Here is a 25933-nt window from a genome sequence, read left to right as displayed (position 1 = left end):
TGCTCCCGTGCTGATTGTTATTGAGGCTGACACATTTCCACCAATACGAACAGACTGTGGTCTGTGGACGAGGAAGTCAAGGATCCAGTTGCAGAGGGATGCGCAGAGACCCAGTTCTGCGAGTTTGGTAACCAGTTTGGAGGGGATGATTGTGTTAAATGCCGAGCTGTAATCAATGAATAACAGCCTGACATATGAGTTTTTGTTGTCCAAGTGGTCCAGTGCGGAGTGGAGGGCCAGCGAGATCGCATCCACCGTTGATCTGTTGTGGTGGTATGCGAACTGCAGTGGGTCCAGGTTTTTGTCGATGTAGGAGTTGATTTGCTCCATGATCAACCTCTCAAAGCACTTCATCACCACCGGCGTTAGTGCCACTGGTCGATAGTCATTGAGGCATGTCACCTTACTCTTCTTGGGCACCGGTATAATTGATGCCCTTTTAAAGCAGGTGGGGACCTCAGACCTCAGAAGTGAGAGGTTGAATATGTCCGTAAAAACTCCCGCCAGTTGGTCCGGGAGTTATAGGAAGGAACTGCACATGCTGGTTTAAACCGAAGACTTCTGAAGAAGGGCCTCGACCCGAAACATCACCCATTCCTTCAATCCAGAGATGCTGCCTGTCCCACTGAGTTACCCCAGCATTTTGTGTCTAAATATGGCATGTGACTGGATACACATGAGATTGCGTGGAAGGTAACAGCAGCACAACTCGTGCTACAGTTGTGTGGTCTGTACCTTAGTGACACTTCACTGTGGGTCTGGCTAATGTCCTGCCTATTATATTTGTGTGCAGACAGTGGACACTAATTTTAGTTGGATGTGATGGCCCTTCTCCCTTTTTGTTAAATGCCAGCAAAAGATGGAATGAACTTTATTGGAGGCAGAGATTTCCAGCTTCCAAGCAAATGCACGGATCCTGTTGAAATGTTGTTGTTTATTTGAACAATTTATCTGTTGAGGATTTTGCCACTTTCCTTTTCTGACAAATAGGAGAGTTGGACCATGGTCAAGGTCAAATGTGATCAAAGGTTTGGGTTGGTACTTTTCCACAAGATGGGTCTGTCATGCAAGGATACTTGATGCCTACTCCATACCCTAGATATAAGCTCACGCCAGGATACAGAAACTCGTTCATACACCAGGGCAGTGTGTACATCCATCAGAAGCTTCAAAGGAATCCTAGCTGAACTAACTTGCTCTTATGATGTTAAGTTTGCTGCATTACAAGGAGAAGTGTTGGTGCAAGTTTTTAGCATCACAATCTACAATATTTCTACTATAAAACACCGGAGAGTACGATCAGCAGGGAGATAGACTGAGCACCAGAGGGAGTGAGAGGGATCGTAATGTGGGAATGGAATGGTTGACAACAGCAAAAAGGATGAGGAATTTGGGAGAGCCAAGTGTCGATTGATTCTGTGTCGGCAATTGCTTGAAATATTTGAGTCTGAAATGGAGTTTTATAATATTACTCCAGTACATTCAACTGAAACTGAATGATGTTAATAAACACCATTTTGATATGTGTTGATGTTGGCATTATTTCCATGATGTGGTAGTTGAGAGTAGGGGAAAGGTTATTGAAAATCTAAAATAATGAGGAAATTATGCATTATGTCAAAATATGTATTGTATCAGAGACATGTCTCTGTCGATATTTGTATGTATTTTAGTGCTTTTATGCTGGTTGATGGATATATTTTCCCACATACATCTATAAATGTATATGCCTGAGTGTGGTAGCGTAATATCTGCCTCGAATAAATACAGCACAAACAAGGAATCAAAGGAGTGGCATTGTGGCTGTTTACTCAGTATCTGGCCACATGGTGTTTGTACTAGCAAGGTTATTAAACATTCGCAGTGAAGCAGATTAATGTCCTCTCTAGACTGAATCAACCCCAAAAAGCATGCATGTGTACACAGAACGGACAGAGTCCTGAGAACCCTGACAATTGCAGTCTCACACACATGCAGCTGGTAGCAGAGACGCAGGAAAGAAGATTTTGCGCAGAGGTCTTTGGGCTACTTTGGCACCCTGTCCTAAAGCCCTTTGATCTTCATTCTCTTTGATCTACGGCTGCATGCTGCTGGGTATCTGCCAGTGCGGTTACAGACATTTCCCCAGAATAGAGACTGCAATTGTCAATTCCTTTTCAGGAAAGGTTGGGGATATGGAAATTTTGAGAGGATTCTTTTGTCGTCACCGTCCTCATGACACACACTGTTTTTTCGTCTTGGTCTTGAGGTTTATGCTTCTGTTGTTTATTATTACATAGAGGAACATTTTGTCCAGAGCTTTTTCGATCAGAAAGTTCAAAGGAGCTTTTTGCCATTTGTATTGGGCTGGCTGCTTTCTGTCGCAATGGAATTAAGAAACATCCTCCAGTATTGATTCTGTCCAGTGACTTAAAAAGGATATGTACATAAGCATTGATCATCGAGTCCATGCTGATTGGGTCCATGCTAACTGTTTAGATGGCACAGACCAGTTATGTGTAAAAAAAACAAAAGGAAAAAAACAGGAAGCAAAGAGTAGGAGTAAACGGGTCCTTTTCAGAATGGCAGGCAGTGACTAGTGGGGTACCGCAAGGCTCGGTGCTGGGACCCCAGCTATTTACAATATATATTAATGATTTGGACGAGACAATTGAATGCAGCATCTCCAAATTTGCGGATGACACGAAGCTGGGGGGCAGTGTTAGCTGTGAGGAGGATGCTGGGAGGCTGCAAGGTGACTTGGATAGGCTGGGTGAGTGGGCAAATGCATGGCACATGCAGTATAATGTGGATAAATGTGAGGTTATCCACTTTGGTGGCAAAAACAGGAAAGTAGAATATTATCTAATTGGTGGCCGATTAGGAAAAGGGGAGATGCAACGAGACCTGGGTGTCATGGTACACCAGTCATTGAAAGTAGGCATGCAGGTGCAGCAGGCAGTGAAAAAAGCAAATGGTATGTTAGCATTCATAGCAAAAGGATTTGAGTATAGGAGCAGGGAGGTTCTACTGCAGTTGTACAGGGTATTGGTGAGACCACACCTGGAGTATTGTGTACAGTTTTGGTCTCCAAATCTGAGGAAATACATTCTTGCCATAGAGGGAGTACAGAGAAGGTTCACCAGACTGATTCCTGGGATGTCAGGACTTTCATATGAAGAAAGACTGGATAGACTCGGCTTGTAATCGCTAGAATTTAGAAGATTGAGGGGAGATCTTATAGAAACGTACAAAATTCTTAAGGGGTTGGACAGGCTAGATGCAGGAAGATTGTTCCCGATGTTGGGGAAGTCCAGGACAAGGGGTCACAGTTTAAGGATAAAGGGGAAATCCTTTAGGACCGAGATGAGAAAAACATTTTTCACACAGAGAGTGGTGAATCTCTGGAACTCTCTGCCACAGAAGGTAGTTGAGGCCAGTTCATTGTCTATATTTAAGAGGGAGTTAGATGTGGCTCTTGTGGCTAAAGGGATCAGGGGGTATGGAGAGAAGGCAGGTACAGGATACCGAGTTGGATGATCAGCCATGATCATATTGAATGGCGGTGCAGGCTCGAAGGGCCGAATGGCCTACTCCTGCACCTATTTTCTATGTATCTATACCACCCCCCCCCCCCCTCCCCCATGTGTCTTTGAGAGGTAGGAGGAACTGGAGCACCAGAGAAAGTTAGTGCAGTCACAGGAAGAAGTTGCAAACATCACACAGAATGTTCAAGGTGGGGATTGAACCCCAGTCGCTCATTTGACACAGTATCTCTACTAGTTGTGCCACTGTTCTGCCCCTTTGTTGGATATGTACATGCCCGCGTGGTTTAGGCTTTCGTGATACAAGTTTACTGGTGGTAAACAAGCTAAAAATCACACTGCCCTCTTCAGGGCTTTTACATACCATGTCAATAGGGTAAGCAACTTCGTACCTCTTTATCTAGACAACTGCAGAACCGGAGCAGAGTCTGGGAGATGCGAATTTTATGTCAAATCACACATAGACAATGAAATAAAGATGGAGGGAGGGGGGAAGAATGACGATTCAGATGAAGCTGATAATAGAAAAGAGATACAAGAAGATCTGAAAATATTTCTGTAAAGCCCCAATAATATTAAAATTCGAAGGATCATGACCTTGGACTTACAGTGTCCTCCATAATGTTTGGGACAAAGACCCATCATTTATTTATTTGCCCCTGTACTCCACAATTTGAAATTTGAAACAGAAAATATCACATGTGGTTTATGTGCACATTGTCAGATTTTATTAAAGGGTATTTTTATATATTTTGCTTTCACCATGTAGACATTACAGCTGTGTTCATACGGAGTCCCCCCATTGTTTGGGATCACCATAATGTTTGGGACACATGGCTTCACAGGTGTTTGTAATTGCTCAAGTGTGTTTAAATGCCTCCTTAATGCTGGTATGAGAGAGCACTTAGCACCTAGTCTTTCCTCCAGTCTTTCCATTACCTTTGGAAACGTATTACTGTTTATCAACATGAGGACCAAAGTTGTGCCAATTAAAGTAATTTAAGCCATTATGTGACTGAGAAACAAGAATAAAACTGTTAGACTTCAGCCAAACCTTGGGCTTACCAAAATTAAATGCTTAGAACATAATTTAGAAGAAAGAAAGCACTGCTGAGCTTACTAATCGTAAAGGGACTGGCAGGCCAAGGAAGACCTCCACAGCTGATGTTAGAAGAATTCTATAATAAAGGAAAAAAAAACAAACACATGACCGACAGATCAGAAACGCTCTTCAGGAGTCAGGTGGGGATTTGTCAATGACCACTGTCCGTAGATCAGAAACGCTCTTCAGGAGTCAGGTGGGGATTTGTCAATGACCACTGTCCGTAGAAGACGTCGTGAACAGAAATACAGAGGCTACACTGAAAGATGCAAACCACTGGTTAGCCGCAAAAATAGGATGGCCGGGTTACAGTTTGCCAAGAAGTACTTAAAAGAGCAACCACAGTTCTGGACAGATGAGACGAAGATTAACTTATATCTGATGGCAAGAGCAAATATGGAGGAGAGAAGGAACTGCCCAAAATCCAAAGCCTACCACCTACCAGCATGGCCTGGGCATGTATGGTTGCTGAAGGTACTGGCTCGCTTATCATCATTGATGATACAACTGCTGACTGTAGTAGCATAATGAATTCTGAAGTGTATCGACACATCCTATCTGCTCAAGTTCAAACAAATGCCTCAAAACTCATTGGCCGTCAATTCATTCCACTTCAGGGGTCTCCAAACAATGGCCCGCCATGAGATTTTATCCGGCCTGCAGCAAGCTCTTAACATGTTCCGTGTGGTGGGCTATTTAGCGGGTTCTGTGGTAGCGTAGGAACTTACACGGCAGTTTGCTCTAAACTTTAGAGATACGGCGCAGAAACAGGCCGATCGCTCGCCCCTACCACTAACATTATCCTACACGCGCACACACACTAGGGACATTTATACCGACCCAATGAATCTACAAACCTTTGGTGTATAACCAGCATACGTAGTTCCTTCCTATACAAACCTGTAAGTATATGAAGTGTGGGCAGAATCCGGAACTCCCAGAGAAAATCCATGTAAGTCACGGGGAGAATGTACCATCTCCGTGCAGACAGCACCCGTATTCAGGAACAAACCCAGCACTCTGGCGCTATATGGCAGCAACTTAAGACTGCACCACTGTGCCACCCAATTATCTTGTACAACTGTAACATAACAAATTATTGCCGATATTTTTTTACAAAAGGCAGATTCTCCCCTTACATTTTGACTGTGGGGAAAAATGGGAAAAAGTTTAATTATTTGCGGATCAATGATCTTGTTGTATTTGTTGGGCCAAAGGGTAAGTTATGACAGAGCAACCTGTTGAAAGCTATCATATGGCCATGCATTTATTGTAGGTGGGTGTGTAAGTGGCGATGTTGCTGCAGATGAATGTGTCAAGGCAGTGTTTGTCGAAGGTGTTTGTCAGGAGTTTACCCTAAATATTAATGTGGGAATTTGGGTGCAGAGAAACTAAAATCGAAAGTGTATTGAAAATAACACACATGGGAATCGAATCCCAGTGGAATATATCACATGCTGAGCAATTTTGCATCAACCCATACAAAGCTGTACCTATACATTGGACTGATTAAGAACCAGTCCTTTACAAGCCAAATTAACCTACAAACCTGTATGTCTTTGCATAATCATTACAGGTTGATGTCTGATATACTGTAAATCTTCCTATTACTTGCAGAACAGCCCACACATGGGTCACTTATAAAGTTATAATTTATGTTTGCATTAAATGGCACAGACCGTAAAACTGTGACTACAATTGAGGTTGGTGTTTTGATTGATAATGTACAATGAACCAGTCCTTTACAGAATCCAAGTGCTCTGCGCTGAAACAGGAAGATGAACAAGAAAGCATTTCTAGGCTGAGTACACCACTGCTTGTGTATTATTTCTATAAACAAAAATTGTCCTGTCCCTCAAATTCATTCTTGCACTGATGAAGCTCTGTTTATTCAATTTGAATCCAGTTGTTGTTTTCAGATGTTGATGGGTGGTGTTGTTTCATGATGCTTAAATTGGCTTTTTGATTTTAGTTAATTAAAGGTTAGTAAAACAGTTGAGGGGGTTATCTCCCCATAACAGAATATCTGTGCATCTCTTTACCATTTGGAAGCTTTTATACAGTTATGCAAGTAATAATTATAGTAGAATAATACTAAGGCATTTTCACAAGAACTACTTCAATGCGACGGATTTTGTGGAACGGTCAATTTTGATGGAGGCATTATTTATTAACGAGGCCAAAGAATTAAATGATACGAAACTCATCTTTGAATCTTGTGTTGTGCACCATATTTGTGAAGGTATCAACTACAATTGGAACCCAATACAGAAATGTCTTGTATTTACAAAGTATCCTCTTGTGCTTTACCTCCAGTGGAAGTTCTATTGCAAAATTCCATCCTGTAAATCTCTCAATCTGCATACAGCAATGTGATGCTTCAAGCTTAATTTTGTTTTGACCAGAACACATACAAGGAGAACGTACCCGTTTTCATTTGAAATACAGCCCTGAATTCTGAGTGCGCAGAAATGGCTTTGTTTCTGCATTATTCTTTCTGACATTAAAGGTGAGGTTGTCGCCCTTGCACCATGAAACACGGTTCCCAATCTCTTCTACTTTGTCTCACTTATGTTGTTGATCCAGCCAACAACCATCCCACTGTTATCAGCTGGGGGAGATATTGCATTCACCTTGTTCCAGTCTTAATTTGGCAGTGATATCAATAAGGTCAACTGTAATGGCTTTTATTTCCAGCGATGTTAAGAGCAAAGTGGTGCAGTGGTGGAGTTGCTGCCTAAGGCCCCTGTCCCACTTAGGAAACCTGAACGGAAACCTCTGGAGACTTTGCGCCCCACCCAAGGTTTCAGTGCGGTTCCCAGAGGTTGCAGGTGGTTGCCGGAGGTTGCAGGTAGTGGAAGCAGGTAGGGAGACTGACAAAAACCTCCGGGAACCGCACGGAAACCTTGGGTGGGGCGCAAAGTCTCCAGAGGTTTCCGCTCAGGTTTCCTAGTGGGACAGGGGCATTACTATGGGTGCTGTCTGTACAGAATTTGTACGTTTTCCTCGTGACGTTTGTACGTTTTTTCCGGGTGCTCTGGTTTCCTCCTACGTTCCAAAGACACGCAGGTTCAAGTTCAAGTTCGCATTTATTGTCACTTAACTAACTATGGTACAGTGAAAGTTGAGTTTATAGGTTAATAGGTCAACTTATAAACTAGTTTAAAGGTTAATAGGTTAACCTAGAACTAGGCCTGTTTCCATGCTGTATCTCTAAACTAAACCAACCTAAATGATTATTGTATTTTGTGTTAATAGGCAGTGATCCTGCAAAGCTCCTCTTAATATAGTGAAGCCAAAAGGCAACACAACCAGCAATGCAGCATTTCCTGCACTGGAATACAAATTGAATGTCAAGCACAGAGGTTGCTGCATGATTGAAAAAAAAAGAAAAGGTCTTTACTGGGGTTTAAACCCAAAAACCTTCTGCAACGATTGCCACTTTATCCCTTCCCGCGTTTATGTGTGAACTTGTCAGTGTTAGTTGGCTTTTCAGTGGAATTTATTTTATGCAGCTGAGCTCAATCCCAGCCTTGTCCAGTTGAGGAGTGACTGAACAATAATGAAGGGGGATGTTCCTACCTAACCATGCCACCCTACCACAGACCTTCCATTGCCCCATAACCCTGCTAATCATTCTCACTAACTAAATGACACTTTCGATCTCTAACCCAGTCTATTAATGTTTGGAGCATATTCAGTAGCCCTTCAATTGTGGTAAGTGAGTATGGGACCATGTGCTTTATATGCTGGTCATTGTAAAGTGATCATCCTCCCCGTCCCCCCTCCTCCCATCCCCCCCTCCTCCCATCCCCTTAGTCAAACACCTTTGACATCTATTTTCTAGGTCACAGGGCCTTGGGTAGCTGTGATCGCTTAATAAAGTACAAAACAATATAACAAATCAGTCTGCAGAAGGGGCTCGACCCAAAACGTCACCTATTCCTTTTCTTAAGAGATGCTGCCTGACCCGCTGAGTTACTCCAGCACTCTGTGTTTGGCTTCACAACAAATCCAGGGTCTGTTTGTCAATAAAGAACATTTTCCTGGAAGAGTAGGATATGTCTGTGTTGCTACTCTTTCATATCTGCTAATCATTGCCAAAGAGAATAACAGAAAGCAACAAGTAGTTGCTTTAACACAGGTTAAACTAAACTACAACGTTCAGCGTAAAGTGACGGATCGGATTTCCAACCCTCTGCTCTTCTGCAGTTAGTAACTCTACACTTCAAGTATTGTTTGAATTACTGGAACATTTACTGAAAAGAGCCTTCCTTTTAGATTCTATTAGTGCCTATTTACTGTTATCTAATCCCCAAACACAGATACAGAGCTAAAGCATTTATGATGTAAAGAGGGCGTTAGCTTGGAAGTTTTTTTTTGCTGCGGCCAGTCATTAGCCAATTGTCTGATCACCTCGTCTTGACTTTAACATTGGGAAGGTCCACATTGCACCTTTGGTCTTGAGCCAACATAGAGCTTTGAAGCAACATATTGCAGGCAGGTGCTTCAAAAATAGACTGGGAAAAGGCAACAAATAGTACTCTTTTGCAATTGCAATAAAACCATCATCATGTTGGTGATGTGTGTAACTGCTGTGTAGTCAGTCACAAAGGAACTGCGCATGTCAATGAACATTATCGCCTGTTTGATCCTCATGAAAGTGAGAACTGGGTAATGTTTTTTTTATATCTGACAGTGAAGGTTTGTCTGAGGGAGTAAAGGGTCTGTCCCACTTGGGTGTCATTTGTGTGTCATTTAGGCCACAGGCCGGTAGTGACTGATGCACGAAAATCGCTTAGCAGTACGACAGTCGCGCGCCAAGTGCTCTTGAGGGCCCTACTTATTTTGGGAGCCATTTGGATGTCATTCGTACTTAGTCCTATCTCGGTGGCAAGGATTTTCCCAGTGAAAATCAGATACTATGGTGAAACATTTTCAAAACTAAGCATGCTTTATACCTGGGTGGTCAGGTGGTGCGGCGCGCAAATGGCGCGCCAACGGCTTACGGGCGGCTCATGGTTACGGACGTTGAAGCACGGTGACGCATAATAAATTAGCATAGGCAATGTGTGTGCGTCACCGTGTGTAACCGTACGTCACCACGCGCTACACGTATGGCGTCAGTAAGCCAGCGGCGGCAAGGGATACGTCACGAGAGGATTTTGAGCACTGCAAAATCCTGTGGCGCTGCGCATTACCGCGCGTCACTGCATACGTCACCACACGCCATGCGCGCGTCACGACGCGCCAACCATCGTGTTTAGGATGTCGGGTGAATGACGCCCAAGTTGGACAGGCCCTTAAGAGAAAGAGGGTGCAGTTAAGATTTGAAAAAAAAGTGCTGGATCAACATGATTTTCAATGTCATTGACCTGAAATATTAGTAGTTTTAAAATTTGCTGATGGAATAACCACACTAGAATACTAGTAACACTAACTAGAATAGGCCATACTAACACCGTTTCCCTCAATGCTATACTATGTATAGGGTGAACAGTTAAATTAGATCCTATGCCCTCAGTCAGACTTCTGACTTCTGCAAGGTCTGTCCTACTTTACTCGCTGGGATCAATGTTACACTCACTCTCGGCTGTTGGTGCTGATCTCTGCCGCATCCCACAGATTCTGCATTTGTGAGGTCACCTAAATTCATTCTCCAGCGGAGAAAATTTCTTTCATTTTTCAATTAGCCCTTTGGAGCAGGCGCCAGGATTTTCTAATGATAAACGTTTCCCCAAAATGTAACTGTTGATGGACTGCACGTGTAGTTTTGCTCCTCCATGGAGACCTCTCTCCTTCTAACTCAAGGCGTGTTTGCACATGAAGGTGTCCCTTACAAGTAATGTTCTTCATAACCCCTTAGGAACACTCTCCCTCCCATTACCCGTTATTGCAGCATCCATTTCCTTTTCAAATATGGCGCACTCCACTAGTTGTATGAGTATTACTGGGTACTTGCAGTATGGCAGGTCTCTTTAAGAACTAGCTACCAGCGACACAGCTGCAAGGCCAAGTGCAGGCAGCTGTGTGATCTTGCAATAGGTTAATAGTGTACAAACCAAAGCTAGCAAAGGGTGAATTTACACTGGGAAACCCAATAATGCCTTTCAACAGCACTTACAAATGAAACGTGATCTTTGTTGGAATTTTAGGAAGACACATGATGCTTTTAATTATAAAATTTAATTAAAATCTGCTGAAACAATTTTTCTGTTTTAAATTCCATTTGAATTCTTATTGTTATTGCTGGTGCCCCCTGAAAGCCGATCTAAGAGGCGTTCTGGATGCCAACCACACAGCACTTCTTGACACTTCTGTGTATTGCAAGGGTTTATCTGAATCTCCACTGATCTTGAGAATATGGAGAACCTTGAACTGATGTGGTCTCCCAATCTCGCTCGTAAGGTGCCTGCATTCAGGCATTTGAAGATGCTAATGTGCTTCTTGCATGCATGAATCAAGTCAAGTTGAGTTTATTGTCACATGCACAAGTACAGTGAGGTACAGGTAGAATGAAGATTTACTTTATTCTACCTTGCTTACAGCAGCATCACAGGTACATAGACTCGAACAACACACCCTGAAGAAGGGTCTCGTCACCTACTCCTTCTATCCAGAAACATCACCTGTTCCTTCTATCTAGAAACGCTGCCTGCCCTGCTGAGTTACTCCAGCATTTTGTATTTATCACCCAAACGTAAATTATATTACAGCATCACACCGCTAGAGGTCCTTTGGCAGAACTCATCCATGCCAACAAATGTTCCCCCAGTTAAATTACTCCCGTTTGCCCATGTTTGGCCCATATCCCTCGAAATTTTCCCTATCTGTATACCTGTCCACGTGTCTTTTACATGTTGTTTTTGTACCTTCCTCAACTACTTCCTCTGGTTGCTCATTTCAAATATCTATCCCCCTCTGAGTGAAAAATGTGCCCTTCAGGTTCCGATGAAAACTTTCCCTTCTCACCTTAAACTCCCAGCACTGATGCCTATTATACAGCACTAGACACAGATCTCCTGTCCAAATTCAACCTTCCACTACCACTCTCTGCACCCCACCATGAAGCCAATTCTATATCCATTTAGTAAGTCTCCCTGGATTCCTTATGATCTAACCTTCCAGAGCAGCCTCCCACGCAGAACAAAAGGCCTTGCTGAAGTCCATATATACTATGTTCCAGTCCCATTCTCATTAACAACCTTAGATACCTTCAAAAAACTCAAATCAAATTATGGATAAAATCACGAGGAATAGATTGGGCAGATGCACAGAGTCTATTGCCAAAGTAGGGGAATTGAGGACCAGAGGACATAGTTTCAAGGTGAAGGGGAAAATATTTAATAGGAATCTGAGGGGTAACTTTTTCACCCAAAGTTGGTGGGTGTATGGAACAAGCTGCCAGATAAGGTAGTTGAGGCTGTGCCAAATATTAAGAAACCGTTAGACAGCTACATGGATAGGACGGGTTTGGAGGGATATGGACCAAGCGGGGGCAGGTGGGACTAGTGTAGCTGGGACATGTTGGCCGGTTCGGGTAAGTTGGACCGAAGGGCCTGTTTCCACACTCTATCACCCTATGACTCTAAATTCATGAGACATGATCTCCCATGCACATAACCACTGACTATCCCTAATCAACACCTGTCTATCCAAATGTATGTGTATCTAATCCTTCAGAATCCACTCCAGTGACTTTCCTATCACAGATGTTATGCTTACTGGTCTATAATTCCTAGCAGCCCTTTTAAAAAAGAGCCACAAAAATAGTCAGCCTCCGGTCTTCTGGCATCTCGCCTGTGTCTAGCAATGTTTCAGCCAGGATTCCTCCAATTACTCCTCTAGCTTCCTACAATGTTCTTGGATATATCTTAGAATGTCGGACACCACCTCGTTTGTATTTAGAACTGCCCTCATGCCATCTCCATTAACTTCCCCAAGTTCCCTGGTCATTATAGTTTAAAACAAACAAGAAATATGCATTGAGGATCTTGCCCATCTCCTGTAGCTCCACGCAATATGGTGTCTGAAAAGTCTTATTCTCTCTCTAGTTATTCTTTTACCCTTAACATAATCTTATAATCAACAATATCTTATTGTGCGCAGACTGCCTTCTTTCATATATCATGTACTTCAAAACAGATTCAATTTTACCTCATTACGGCAAAGGCGCCATTGAGACAAATATATTCTAATAGTTTGGGTATAACTCATAACATTACTATAGAAATGCACATAAATTGCGCACTAATTCTGTGAGAGTGAAAAGGAAAAGGCAGCATAAACAGATTGTGCACTTTGAGGATTATAGGATTATCAGGATTGACTGTAGGATGATATAGGTGTGGCTTTGCATTGACAGCTTGCATTATCCTTCAATGATAGATCAGGAATAATAATGTGCATCAAACTGCAAATGTCTCAATAGAGTTGCTGTGAAATGCATAGAAGAGTGAATTAAATATTCATACCAGATGTACTTCAACTGTTGAAATACCCAGCAATATGTTTAAACATTTGTATTTACCAACTTGATTTCTGGAGACAATATTTTAAATTGCAAAATACTAAAGAAGTATTGTGACTAATGGTGAGATGAATTTTAATTAGTATACACCTTCATTGAAATGTATTCAACAATATGCTAAATAAGCTTTGCTGCCCTATTCAGCTCGGCTCCCTTCTTCTACATGTTTTACCTTCATTTGGGATGAAGTTTTTTTTTTTTACTGGTTTAACAACTTGCACCTCTTTAAAATTACCCTTTTCAATCGTGTATAATTGCTTATAAGTTGAAGAGCCAGCAGGGAGGCTTCCGAGTATTGCAGCTCGTAGAACTGCTACTTCATTGTGCCAGAGTCTTGTATTCAATCCTGACCCACACTGCTGTCTGTTGTGAAGTTTGCACATTCTCCCTGTGACTGTGCGAGCTTCCTCAAGGTGGTTTGTTTTAGTCCTACCTCCCAAAGACGTGCGGGTTGGTAGGTTAATTGGACAATAAGATCTTCCTAATGCATTTGTGAGTGGGAGAACCTGGGGAAATTGATGAGAAAGTGGGGAATGTAAAAGATGGGATTAGTGTAGGATATTTGTAAATGGACGGTTAATGGCCAGCATGGACCCAATGGGTCTAAGGACCCGTTTCTAGTGCTCTGTCACTGTGTGACTGTACCACTGCTTCATATTAACAGTGAATACCTTTTTCCTGCCTATGTTACCTCAAGAAAATAATGGCTTACATTAATAACACATCTTTTACATGTTCCAACTACAGAGATGCAATATTAAACAAATCATCAACTATTTTTCCCCAATCCCCCCCCCCCCCCTTTTCTGAATACTGCTTGATCCATTGAGTTCCTCCAGCAGATTAGTTGTTGTCCTCTATTCCAGCACTTGCAGTGTCTTGTGTCTCCATTAAACAAAATCTGACACCGTTCCATCAGGAAATGTTATGATGGATGACAACACAAGTGGATTTAAAGTCAAGCATAAGGAGGAGAGAGAGGTAGGGAGGATGAGGTTTATGAAAAAGATTGCAGAGCACGAGTTGAACAAACCAATCTAGCTTCCCACTTTTGCACCATTAGCTCAAATCTGGTCAGAATCGGTCTGAAGAATGGTCTCAATCCGAAATGTCACCCATTCTTTCTCTCCAGAGATGCTGCCTGTCCCACTGAGTTACTCCAACATTTGCTCTAATCTTTACTCAAATCATGATCTTTACACCCAGAATATTTTTAATTCAATCACAATCGTTATTTCCTTAAAGTAATCTAGGCAATGGGGCAATTAATTTGCACACCCTGAGGTTCCCTAAACATCAATATAATAACGGTTAGATTTATTAAATATATATTGGTTGATAAATAGTTTAGGCTTTGCTGGGCTAGACTGACTCATTGACTATTTTTATCTCTGCTGGTTGTCGGCCAGAAAGCAAGACCTCCTGACTGCTTTATATCAGAGACTTTGCAACACAATGGGTTTGAAGTTATTACTGGTGAAACTGGTTAACAAATTCCTTATTATGTACAGATTATGGGGAAAGAACATCAAAGCACAGCTCATTAGTGTTTCAACAATCTGTGCCTTTTTTACAAAATGTGTGAACTTGCACTTTTAAAATGTTAGGGTTTGAAAGCATTTCTCAGATCCTTCACATGGATAAAATCTAAAAGCATACCAATCAGTTTGTCACTCATATCAATTATTTTCTTGGATCATCCAGAGCACAAGTTGGCCATCTGCCATCATTTAATGCACAATAATTGTAACCTCTTTGAAGTTTATTAAAGTGTCACAAACGATCTGATAAAATGGCATAAAAGTGAGAACTTGGGTTACGTTCCTTTGTTATGCATCTAGGGTGACTTCTCAACCTGGGGTTGAACACTCTGGAAGTTGAATCAATGGGAGTTTAAAATATTGCAAATGTTGGGAGTTTGAAGCATAAATCAAACTGCTGGGGGACCTCGGTGGGTCAGGTAGCATCTGTGAAAGGAAATGGACAGAAGACATTTCAGGTCAGAAGCCTTCCTCTGGGCTGAAAGTGTGGAGGGTAGCTAGCGAGTATAAAGAGGTGAAGGGGGTGGGGAAAGACCTGATACATAATAGGTTTTGAGTGGCAGTGGGACTTGCTAACGCCCGCCGGGGGCTTTGACTTTGACTTCGGGAGAGGAATGGAGAGCAGGGGAGAGACAAGACTTTGCCTTCCATCACAGTGAGGAGGAGATTCACTGTGATGGATGTTTGTGTAAATTGTGTTGGTGTGTGTCTTGGTTCTTTTCTTGTATGACTGCAGAAACCAAATTTTGTTTGAACTTCATGTGAGGTTCAAATGACAAATAAACGGTATTGTATTGTATTGTATTGTAGGTAGATCCAGGTGAGCAGAGGTAGACTGGCAGAGGGGAGTTTGTAATCAATCAATGACTAGCATGGGAAAAAGAGAAGGATATGTCCTCTTCCATTCAGTTTAGATTATTGTCATATACATCCGGGTGCAATGAAATTCCTTGTTCATATGAAGCTCACAAAGTAATCTTAATGATAAATACAACAAGAAATTCACCAATGAATGTAAAACAGCAGAATGGCGTACGACTAGTGCAAAATCCACCTCATGCAAAAGAATATTAAAGTACAATAACATAATAACTGAATGAGGTAGGGTGAAGGCCAAAGGGCCAAATGGCCTACTCCTGTACCTATTGTCTATTGTCTATAAGAGCAAGCATAAGTGGCAGCACCTCTAGTAATGAATAATTGGTTCAGGAGTTGGATGGCAGTAGGGAAGAACCTGTTAAGTCTGAATATCCAGGCTTTCAAACTTGTATCTTCTCCCAGAAGGCAGAAGGGAAAAAAGGGAATGGCCAGGGTGACAGACATCTTGATGATACTTCCCATCTCCCTGATATGATGCGCTGTGGAGATCGACTAGATGGAAGGAGGTGATCAGCCTGTGATGGATTGGGCTGTGTTCACCACTCATTGCAGGTTTGGGCCGTCAAGAGCAAAGCAGTTGACATACAAGGCTGAAATATAAGTCTCATAACCATGTTGCCTGATGTTTTCCTATGGATTGGATTAATTGTGATGCCTGCCACTTCATGAATGCAGTGGCTACTCAACTGCTTTTGCAATGCTTAGCCAATGCCATTTTTCTGCGATGCTCTGTTGCAAATCAGAATGGAGCCTTTTCTCAGTCCTCTCAATGACTCCTCTTACTCTTTCTGTAAGAATAGCTGATACGTGTTAATATCAGTCTGACCTATTTCCCCATTGACCTTTGCACCCATGGATCTGGTTTGGTGAAATGCACAATTTATTTACTTATCACTGATAATTTGGAGCCCAAACGCTGTCCCAGCAACCCTCCACATTCTTTGCTGGAAGTAGCCAAAAGCACTGCTGGTCACTCTTTCGTCCTTTGATATCTCAGATTTCGATGAACTTTGCGAAGACTGTATCCAGCTGAGTTATTCCAGCATTGATATTGTGTGTATTTTCGGTGTATAACCGGCCTCTGCAGTTCCTTCCTACAGTTAACAACATTTGGGTATATAGTGACAGATGCAATCCTCTTTCATTTATAATGCATTCTCATTCTTTGCTCAGTTTTAGAATATGGAGCAAAGACTCAAAGGTTTTCCTGGGGAGAAAATAGTGAAGATGATCATGCTCACTGCTGTGTCTACGTGGAATCATACATATTAAGCTCAGATGCCTTGAATAACACTCCATCCAAAAGGAAGCGGCAGTACCTTTAGCAAAAGGACACTATAATAATCCATTGAAATAAAACCCTGGCATATTTGCCTGAGTCTCTAGAATGAGGTTTGTATCAGGAGAAAATGCTTTCAGTGTGTTAACGCTGCACGATTCACATGTTTAAAATGTTTAATTGATCCCTGAGTGGTGACAGCAGAACAGGTTGCTCCAACGGGTACAGTACAATGAGAGAGTAGAAGCTGACCCTCCTTCTGGCTCAGTGGCATAATGGTGATGCAGCCATTGTCCCTTCCTGCGATCACCAGCCAGACAGTGGGTAACAAAGGCCCCCTCTTGGTGGCATAGCACATAAAATCAGATGGACTCTGGCCTAAAATACTGATAGAGTGCAATGAGCTAATGATTTGGATAATACTTAATCTAGTTGGCAGAGTATGGTGAAGGAGTGACACTTTACTGGCACAGTAGAACAGCTTGCATTCATACAGCACCTTTTAATTTCAGTAAAGCGTCCCGCCGTACTTTAAAGAATGAAAGACACAAAATGCTGGAGTAATGTCAGGCAACATCTGAAAATAACACGGCATTGTTAAAAGATTAGGTTTTGCATTGATTTAAAGCAGGGAATGGAGGTATGTTTAGTTATTTGCGAGTGATGCGGATATCTTTCGAGATGCAATGAAGCATCATCAGTGACCTATTCATAGGGACACCCATCCTGTAGATTGCCAAATATTCTCTGCGACGCTTAATGCCTCCCAGGGAGTAGAGATGTGGCCCAGTAGATGTGCCGAGTGCACGGTGTAGGCTGAGTTTCTACGGGCCATCTTTACAACACGAAGAATGGGCTTGAGCATCGGCATGTGCCCAGCTGGCAGTAGACGAGCGGAGATGAAAGCAAAGTCCCGCAACACAGTAATCATTCCTGTGCACAAACAGGAAGATGCAAGTTACATTTCAATTACACTTTTCCTTTGATTTAATTCCAAGTGCAGTTTAATTTTTAATCAAGTTACCATATTGCCTCGAGTATGACCTGCTTATCACCTCCTCAAATACAATATTCGCAGAAGAGCTCGTGTTACAGCAATGCAGCCTGGGTGCCATGGTGTTTGAAGATTGCCTTATGGTGAGAACGGAGAGGTCTGGGTACAAAGACCCATTTGTATACAATTCTTCTGCAACTGAAACAGATGCCAGCTGGAACATCTCGTCTCCATGGATGAAATTCAATGAAGTGCAAGGCTGGTGAGAACAAAAAAGGAGTTTGAATTTCACAGTCAATAAAACTTCAGAAGTTTTCATCATTGCCTTAAACACGTTTCCAGCGTTACTGCGGTAACAGCTGGCTGAATATGAAAAAGGAGCCAGTACAGACAAAGTGGCCTCGTTCCAAAATGAGAGTGATGGATTCTTGGTCATAGAGGTTGGTCGCTGAAGCAGGAGGTTAGTGGATTCCTGGTCAACAGAGGGTGAGAGATTCAAGGAGAAGATGATGGTGGCTACAGAAAGACCGCAATGGAATTTCATCTGAAATTTGGTTGTCAATGAAGACAATAGGATGATAATCCATTCATGATTTGGTGGACTTCTTGAATGGATATTTCGTGATGGGTTTGGGCTTTGCTTCAAATCGAATCCACCATGCTATGCCAACCATTGACAAAGCCCAGAAGTTACAGACCGTTGTGAAATATGTGGGCCAACCTTCAGTTCTTCCTGATTAAGAAAGCACAGTGCTGCATCAGGATAAAAGTGAAAGATCAAGTATGTCATGGAATATTATATAATGGAAGGCAGGATATCAAATGAGTCTGAGGAATTTTGCACAAGACTGTTAGAAAAGTGTGGACTATGTCCAAGCCTCTGGCCTCTGGAAATCAGTTGGCTCATTACACAGATATATTTCTGAGCATATATATTAATTGTGCATGGAGGTTTTTAAGGACTTATTTCCTTCATCATACTCACTATCCATTATTCTTGGATTCTGCCACCAAATGACCAAATTAGTTCAGTTGGCCTTAAGTACTGAGAGTTGTATCCATCATGACATTGGTTGCTCCTTCCCATTGCAGAAAGCTGTATCTTTCATTGCTGTGGACAGAAATTGGTTCCAATCAGGAATAACTTCTTCACCTTTCCCAGTTAATTCCAAATCTATCAGTTTCTGATGTAGAGATTTGTGCTTCTGTAGAATTTGCCCAAATTGCTACATAATTGGTAAACTGGATCCTCCCTCCATCACCTCACCTCACCTCATGTAGACCTCTTCTACCATGGGGAGGAGCTCAATGCATTGTTATCTTCATAGAAAATGTTGGTTGTTCCCAGGTACAGGGCTCTCTATCTGAAGCGTTTTCCCCCTTAACACTGGTGATAACTGATGTCTCTTGCTGATTTACTAAAGGCTGTCTGGTATTACTGTTGGTTCTTAGCTGTCCTGTCTAGTTCTACAGTTTCATCTGGATGTTAAAGTTTAGAGATACAGAGTGGATTAAGGCCCTTTGGCCCACTGAGTACATGCCAACCATCGACCGCATCGAATATACAGTAGTTAGTTCTATGTTATCCCATTACAGTCAGGATCGAACCTGGGTCCCTGGCACTGTGAGGCAGCAGCTCTGATGCTGCACCACTGTGCTGACCGTTTCTGTTTTGGAACTTTCCCTGCCTGGGAGTGATGGATTTTCTGAAGTGCATGCAGGGTACAGGGAAACAACTGAGAATTTTATTGCACAGATGGGTGTATAAAGCATGAACAGTGTAAGAAAGAACTGCAGATGCTGGTTTGAATTGAAGGTAGACACAAAATGCTGGAATAACTCAGCGGGACAAGCAGCATGAACAGGTCAGGTTGAAAGGCCAGCACTGGTAGACAACTTTGCAAATCGGACCAAGTGTGGGCCACCAGGTATGCGAGTGTTGGTAGGAAGTCTGCACCCTACTTATATTGGGCAATCCCTGTCCTGGTATTAGCAAGTATGTCCTATCCTGGTTGCTTAGGTGGCGACAGGCCATTTTTCTTATAACCATTAAGGCCCAAAGGTGAATTAAATTGACATGAAAGCAATTGAAGAGCTGTATATAAGACACTTGTAACTGCAGGTGATAGGATCTTGACTGAAATACAAAATGCTGGAGTAACTCAGCAGGTCATGCAACATCTGTGGAGGGAATGTATAGGTGACGTTTTGGGCCAGGATCCTTCAGATTGATTCAGGATTAATGTTTCACTTTCTCGAAATAAACCCTCAACACTATAGAGATAAAGGCACACAGTGCTTCAGACACCTTCCTATTCTGAGCAGCATGGTCCTTTCTCCTCGCCTATCTGCACCTGGATTGGATCAGCCAATCTGCCATGTTATTAGTGCATGGGACTAGTCAGTAGCCTGCAGCCAAATCCCCACTCTTGTTGCTGTTAAGCCATCTGCAGCCTGCATCTGAAGTACGTTCAGCTTCACCATTCGATTGCAAGCCACAGTTTGCTTTGCAGAATAATCTTGCATATGGCACATTATCTGGGTTTGTAATTTGTAGGATAGTGGGCAATGCTGGAGTTACATGAATGCAAGGCACTGGCTTTCTAAGGCCCAATCAAAACATTGGGTACTCATCCTTAAGAAACCCAGGCTCTCAAGATGTGAACATGATGAAATGGACAGCTTATTTAGAGACAACAGTTCATTTGTATCTGCATCATAGTATGTTTGCATTTGAATTCAAAATGTGATTTTTTTAAACCAAAGTAGTGACCAACACTGGTTCTGCATGGACGCAAATTAGTAGTTTTATTGAGTTTACATCCAGGCTCTGGACAGAACTGCTCCATTTTGCGTAAAAGATAGGCCAATAGTTTCATTTAAACGGAGAGTACCTTGCCATCAGCAATCAATTCAAGCCTGTGTGATTGAAATGTCCTGTGGCCAAATTTCAGATCAGAAGCAAAGCAGTCCCATTCTGAATTGCACTTCTATCACTATTTCAAATACAATCTTAGGCCCCCTTCGGTCATAGCTAACCATGGGTGTCTCCAGGGTGCTATTCCCTACATGGTGGACGCCTGTGCGTGACGTTGTTTAACGTGGGGAGACTGGTGCACAGACAGCCATCCCACAGTACTTGACAGATCTGGGTCAGGATCCAGTGGCAGGAAATATGTTCCCAATGTTGGGGGAGCCATGATCCAGGGGCCATAGTTTAAGAATAAGTGGGAAGCCATTTAGAACGGAGATGAGGAAAAACCTTTTCACACAGAGTTGTGAGTAGAATTCTCTGCCTCAGAGGGCAGTGGAGGCTGGTTCTCTGGATGCTTTCAAGAGAGAGTTAGATAGAGCTTTTAGGGATAGCGGAGTTAAGGGATATGGAGAGAAGGCAGGAACGGGGTACTGATTGTGGATGATCAGCCATGATCACATTGAATGGCAGTGCTGGTTTTCGAAGGGCCGAATGGCCTACTCCTGCACCTATTGTCTATTGTCAGTGGCATGGAGTCCAAGACGACCGGAGACCCTTTTCTGCTGCAGCCTTCATCCGCCTTCCCAGCTGTTGTGACGCTCCACTAAGGTCAGCCATCGTCCCCCGCCTGTTCCATCCGCTGAGGTCTTGGTTGCATTGCTCTTTGTCAGAGACCTCCCCCTCGACCGTACCACCAAGGGTGGCCCTACCAGGAGCATAGCTCCAGACGGCATCGCTCTCAGGATCTCAGGTCCACACAAGCTTCTCCACCACGACAAGGTGACAATCCACGGAGAAACACAATGTATCACTATTTTAAAGACAATCTATCATTCTTTAGCTCTGAGATTTTGAAATAGATACTCATGAATAACATGTTATTCCGAAATGTTGCCTATTTCCTTCGCTCCATAGATGCTGCTGCACCCGCTGAGTTTCTCCTTCGATTTTCCAGCATCTGCAGTTCCTTCTTAAACATATTCTTTTAATTTCTCCATTGTAAATGTGTCTCACTTCTTTTCACCTTTTAACATCCTGTACTGATGACTGTTTAAGAGTCTTGGTGATTTCCCATGGTCTCGTATCTCTAACATTGAGAACTGTCTATGCGATCCTTGTAGGAGATTGGATGTTATCAGTGAAGACTGCAGAGGACTTGAGCAATTAACTTGCAGAGCGGAATAATTCAGCAGGAGCTCGGGAATTTGAGTTCTGAGCAAGGTGGAACCAACAAAAGGCAGAAATATTATATAATTTAAATATTTGTTTGTTATGACAGCAGAAACGTAATTTCATTTGAACTTATGTTCAAATGACAACAAACAATTTTGATTGATTCTGATTCTAAATAGGCTACAAAAAAGCAGACATCAAGTTGAAATAAAGTGAGATATACGGGAAAGGACGAGTAGTAGATTGTAATGAAATATCATTTACAATTTGTGAATTCTGCATTGCTTTTGTGATGATTCCACTTAATTTTAAAAACTGCACATTTCCTCACTCCAGTGTGTTTTCTTGCAGCATATTTGCCTTGCCTTGATTTCTGTACCACGAGAATTTGTTTATAGTACGAGTACAGGAATAAGGTGTAAATCTTTTGTTCTTGTTAATGAACGAGTTGCAGACTGCAGTTATCTACCCCATCTGTGCAGTCTCTTTTTGGGCATGTGTACATTACCTACAGTTTGCTAAGTGCTTATTGCTTTGTTTGGCAGTTTCACCCTCTGTGGTTGTGTAACACCAGTGAAGATGAGCAACAGGAATATGATTTTGTCAGTATGATCAAATTGGAGAGACCGGATCGAGACCCACATCCTTGTCTCTCGCTCTTCGAAAAGGTAGGAGATCTCTGTACATGTACACATACACTGTATATAGATAAATGTCTGAAGTGGGTGCATGTGCGTATATGCGGGGCTTTTCCAGAGTGTGCGCATGCATGTGCGGGGTTTTTCGGGCGGGAAAGGCCTGCGGAATCAGCCATGTTTGCCTGGTGTTTCTGAGTTTATGTATTACAGAAATGAGTTGCTTAAAGCTTAAATAACGTTAAGTAAATTATGAGTAGTGCAAAAGTTTCATTTGCCTCACAACAATTTAAGCAATTCATTCTCAGAGGTTAAGCAGTGTGACACCGGGATGGAGAATCTATTGAAACCACAACGCTTGGATCTGGATCCCAACTCACCTACTGCTGCAAAGGATTGGAAGCACTGGCTTTGTATACTAATTAACTTCTTTGATGAGTGTGGCAATGATGCACCGGACAGATTCAGGACATTAATAAGCTTCGTCTCTTCTGATATATATGATTACATAGAGGAATGTACAACTTATGATTCTGCTATTGATGTACTAAGCAGACTCTTCGTTAAGACACCCAACGTGATATTCGCTCTACACCTCCTTGCTACTCGGAAACAAAAACCTGGTGCGTCACTTGATGAATTTTTACAAGAACTTCAAAGACTTAGTAAAGACTGTGTCTTCAAAGCAGTTACGGCTGATCAATATCGACAGGAAGTTATTCGAGACTCTTTTATCAATGGTTTGGCATCGCCTTTCATACGACCGAGACTATTAGAAAACAAAACCTTGGATTTACAGTCAGCTTACAATCAAGCTTACTCATTAGACTTGGCGCAGAAAAATTCAGATGCTTATGGCTCATCTAATGTATATTCTGCTGCAACTGCTACAAAAGAATCTCACTCGAGTACTAATATGGAGCAAGCTGAAACAATTTCTACTGATAAACGTGCCCTTGCTGCAGCATATAATTATTCAAAAAGGAAGTGATACTTTTGTGGGGGGTAATATTCATAAGAGAGATGCCCTGCTCGAGAGGCAACTTGTAATAGTTGTGGCAAGAAGGGACATTATTCTAGCGTATGCAAGTCCAAAGCAACTACTAAAAGTGTGACTGCTGCCATGTATATGCCTTCTTTATGTGCAATTACAGCTGCATTTCCTCAGAGCTTGTCTCATGCAGCTACAACGGTATCCATCAATGGCCATACACTTAATGTACTACTTGATTCTGGTAGTTCAGAAAGTTTTATAAGGGAACAAGTTGTGTCTCGACTAAATCTAACTATATTTCCTTCAAATAGAGAAATCTCGATGGCTTTGACAACACTCAACACTCAAATTATTGGATCTTGTATTGAGGACCTAATTCTGAACAAAACTAGATATAAATCTGTATGTCTTGGTACACTGTATTTTGAAAAATTTGTGTAGCGATATAATTCTAGGTCAGGATTTTCAGAAACTGCACAGATGAAGGAACTATGCCTGATCTTGTATTGTCAAAGCCACTAGTATTGTGTGGTTTTTCTGCTGCATCTGTTGAATGTCCTTCATTATTCACTAATTTATTCTCTAAGTGCAAGCCAATTGCTACAAAATCAAGACATTTTAGTAAAGATGATAGGAACTTTATCAACACAGAAGTAACTAATATTTTACGAGAAGGTATCATAGAATCCAGCTCTTCCCCTTGGAGGGCACAAGTTGTCGTGGTTATGGACCCCTTGGAGAGACAGAAAGAAACTCTGCATTGATTACTCTCAAACTATGAACCAGTTCACGGAGCTTGATGCATATCGATTACCTCGTATAGAAGAGATTATCAATACATTAGCTAAGTATAAGATATTCTCTACTTTTGACCTAAAAAGTGCTTACTACCAAATTCCTTTGAAAGAATCAGAGAAGAAATACACTGCGTTTGAAGCAAATGGGAAATTATACCACTATCGCAGAGTTCCTTTTGGTGTAACTAATGGCGTAGCTGTTTTTCAGAGAGAGATCGACAAACTTGTTGAACAAGAACACCTTAAAGATACTTTCCCTTATCTTGATAATATAACTCTTGCAGGAAAAGATCAAGCTGAACATGATGAAAATGTACAACGGTTTTTAGATGTTGTACATTCTAAAAATCTAACATTAAATGAGGCTGTTAATAACATCAGTGTCATCAATTAATATTCTTAGTCTGGAAACTTCTATAAGACATTCTAAAATTGTAAATCTAAATTACAATATGAGTGAAGTTGATGACCAAGCAATGTATGTACCACCAGCTATTGAAACACCATTATCTCCTGAAGCTCCAGTGCTGCGACGGTCATCAAGATGTATTAAACCTCCTGACCGTCTCAACTTATAAATAGGAGGGGAGAATGAAGTGGGCGCATGTGCGGGGCTCTTCCAGAGTGTGCGTATATGCGGGTTTTTTTGGGCGGGAAAGGCCTGTGGAATCAGCCACATTTGCCAGGTGTTTCTGAGTTTATGTATTACAGAAATTAGTTGCTTAAAGCTTAAATAAAGTTAAGTAAATTATGAGTAGTGCAAAAGTTTCATTTGCCTCACAACAAGTCTATACGTGTGTGTGTGTGTGTGTGTGTGTATATATATGTGTGCCTTTCAATTCATGGGTACCCTTCATATTTTCAATCAGTCAAAAATGCGATGTTTAAGAGCTTGTTCAAAGAAGGGGCATATTTTAAAGGAATGACAGAGATACTTGCATGGGAATGTGTGAGGAGGTATTATTTGTCTTTAGTTTTAGCTTGAACCAGGACATCTGAAGATTCAAAGTTTAATACAGTAATTGTGCTGATACTGACCCGAACCAACCACATAATGAATATCATCCATTCTGGAGGTTTTATTTGTCTGATGCCATTTAAACTTCACTTGGATTTCAATCACTTCAATGTAAAAGTAATTGGAAATGGAGAGCATTGGAAAAAAACATTTGCCCTCGGTGCATATTAACTGTAATATAATAATGTATGCATGTTGGTAGGTGCAATCAAAACAAAGTTATTTTTAACATTGTTGTGTTATGAATACCACAGAATATGTTATATACTCTCAAGGTCACAATAAATAGAATATTATTGCTTAAATATATATTGTTATTGGACTTTGCATTTCGGAAAAGTCCCAGCTGAGAGGGTGACAGCAAAATTCTGAAAATATTGGGGGTGAAAATGAATTCAAGACAGTGTTAAGAAAATAAAGGAAATGGTAACAATGCATACAGCTGAGTGAGAATAATTTTATGGATGATAAATTGTGTTCAATCAATTGATGA

The 25933-nt window shown here is 41.8% G+C and overlaps 1 protein-coding gene and 2 long non-coding RNA genes across 3 annotated transcripts in view; 2 read left to right on the top strand and 1 right to left on the bottom strand.

Annotated features, from left to right (window-relative positions):
* Nucleotides 1-25933, top strand: part of rnf43 (ring finger protein 43) — a 180964-nt gene that overhangs the window by 96657 nt on the left and 58374 nt on the right. The window contains exon 2 of the mRNA XM_033046114.1: nucleotides 22542-22664. Within this exon, the coding sequence (XP_032902005.1) occupies nucleotides 22542-22664 (123 nt within the window). The remainder of the gene's footprint in view (nucleotides 1-22541; nucleotides 22665-25933) is intronic.
* On the top strand, nucleotides 5246-19378 carry LOC116989003. The gene is made up of 3 exons (XR_004416100.1): nucleotides 5246-5342; nucleotides 5947-5951; nucleotides 19342-19378. It is a non-coding gene; the product is annotated as an uncharacterized LOC116989003 (long non-coding RNA).
* On the bottom strand, nucleotides 12454-23602 carry LOC116989004. Its single transcript, XR_004416101.1, has 3 exons — nucleotides 23452-23602; nucleotides 23396-23400; nucleotides 12454-12465 (listed from the first exon to the last, which is right to left on the bottom strand). It is a non-coding gene; the product is annotated as an uncharacterized LOC116989004 (long non-coding RNA).

This window comes from Amblyraja radiata, chromosome 28 (genome assembly GCF_010909765.2).
Source record: "Amblyraja radiata isolate CabotCenter1 chromosome 28, sAmbRad1.1.pri, whole genome shotgun sequence".
Classification (NCBI taxonomy): Eukaryota; Metazoa; Chordata; class Chondrichthyes; order Rajiformes; family Rajidae; genus Amblyraja; species Amblyraja radiata.
This window is presented reverse-complemented; position numbering and strand designations above follow the sequence as displayed.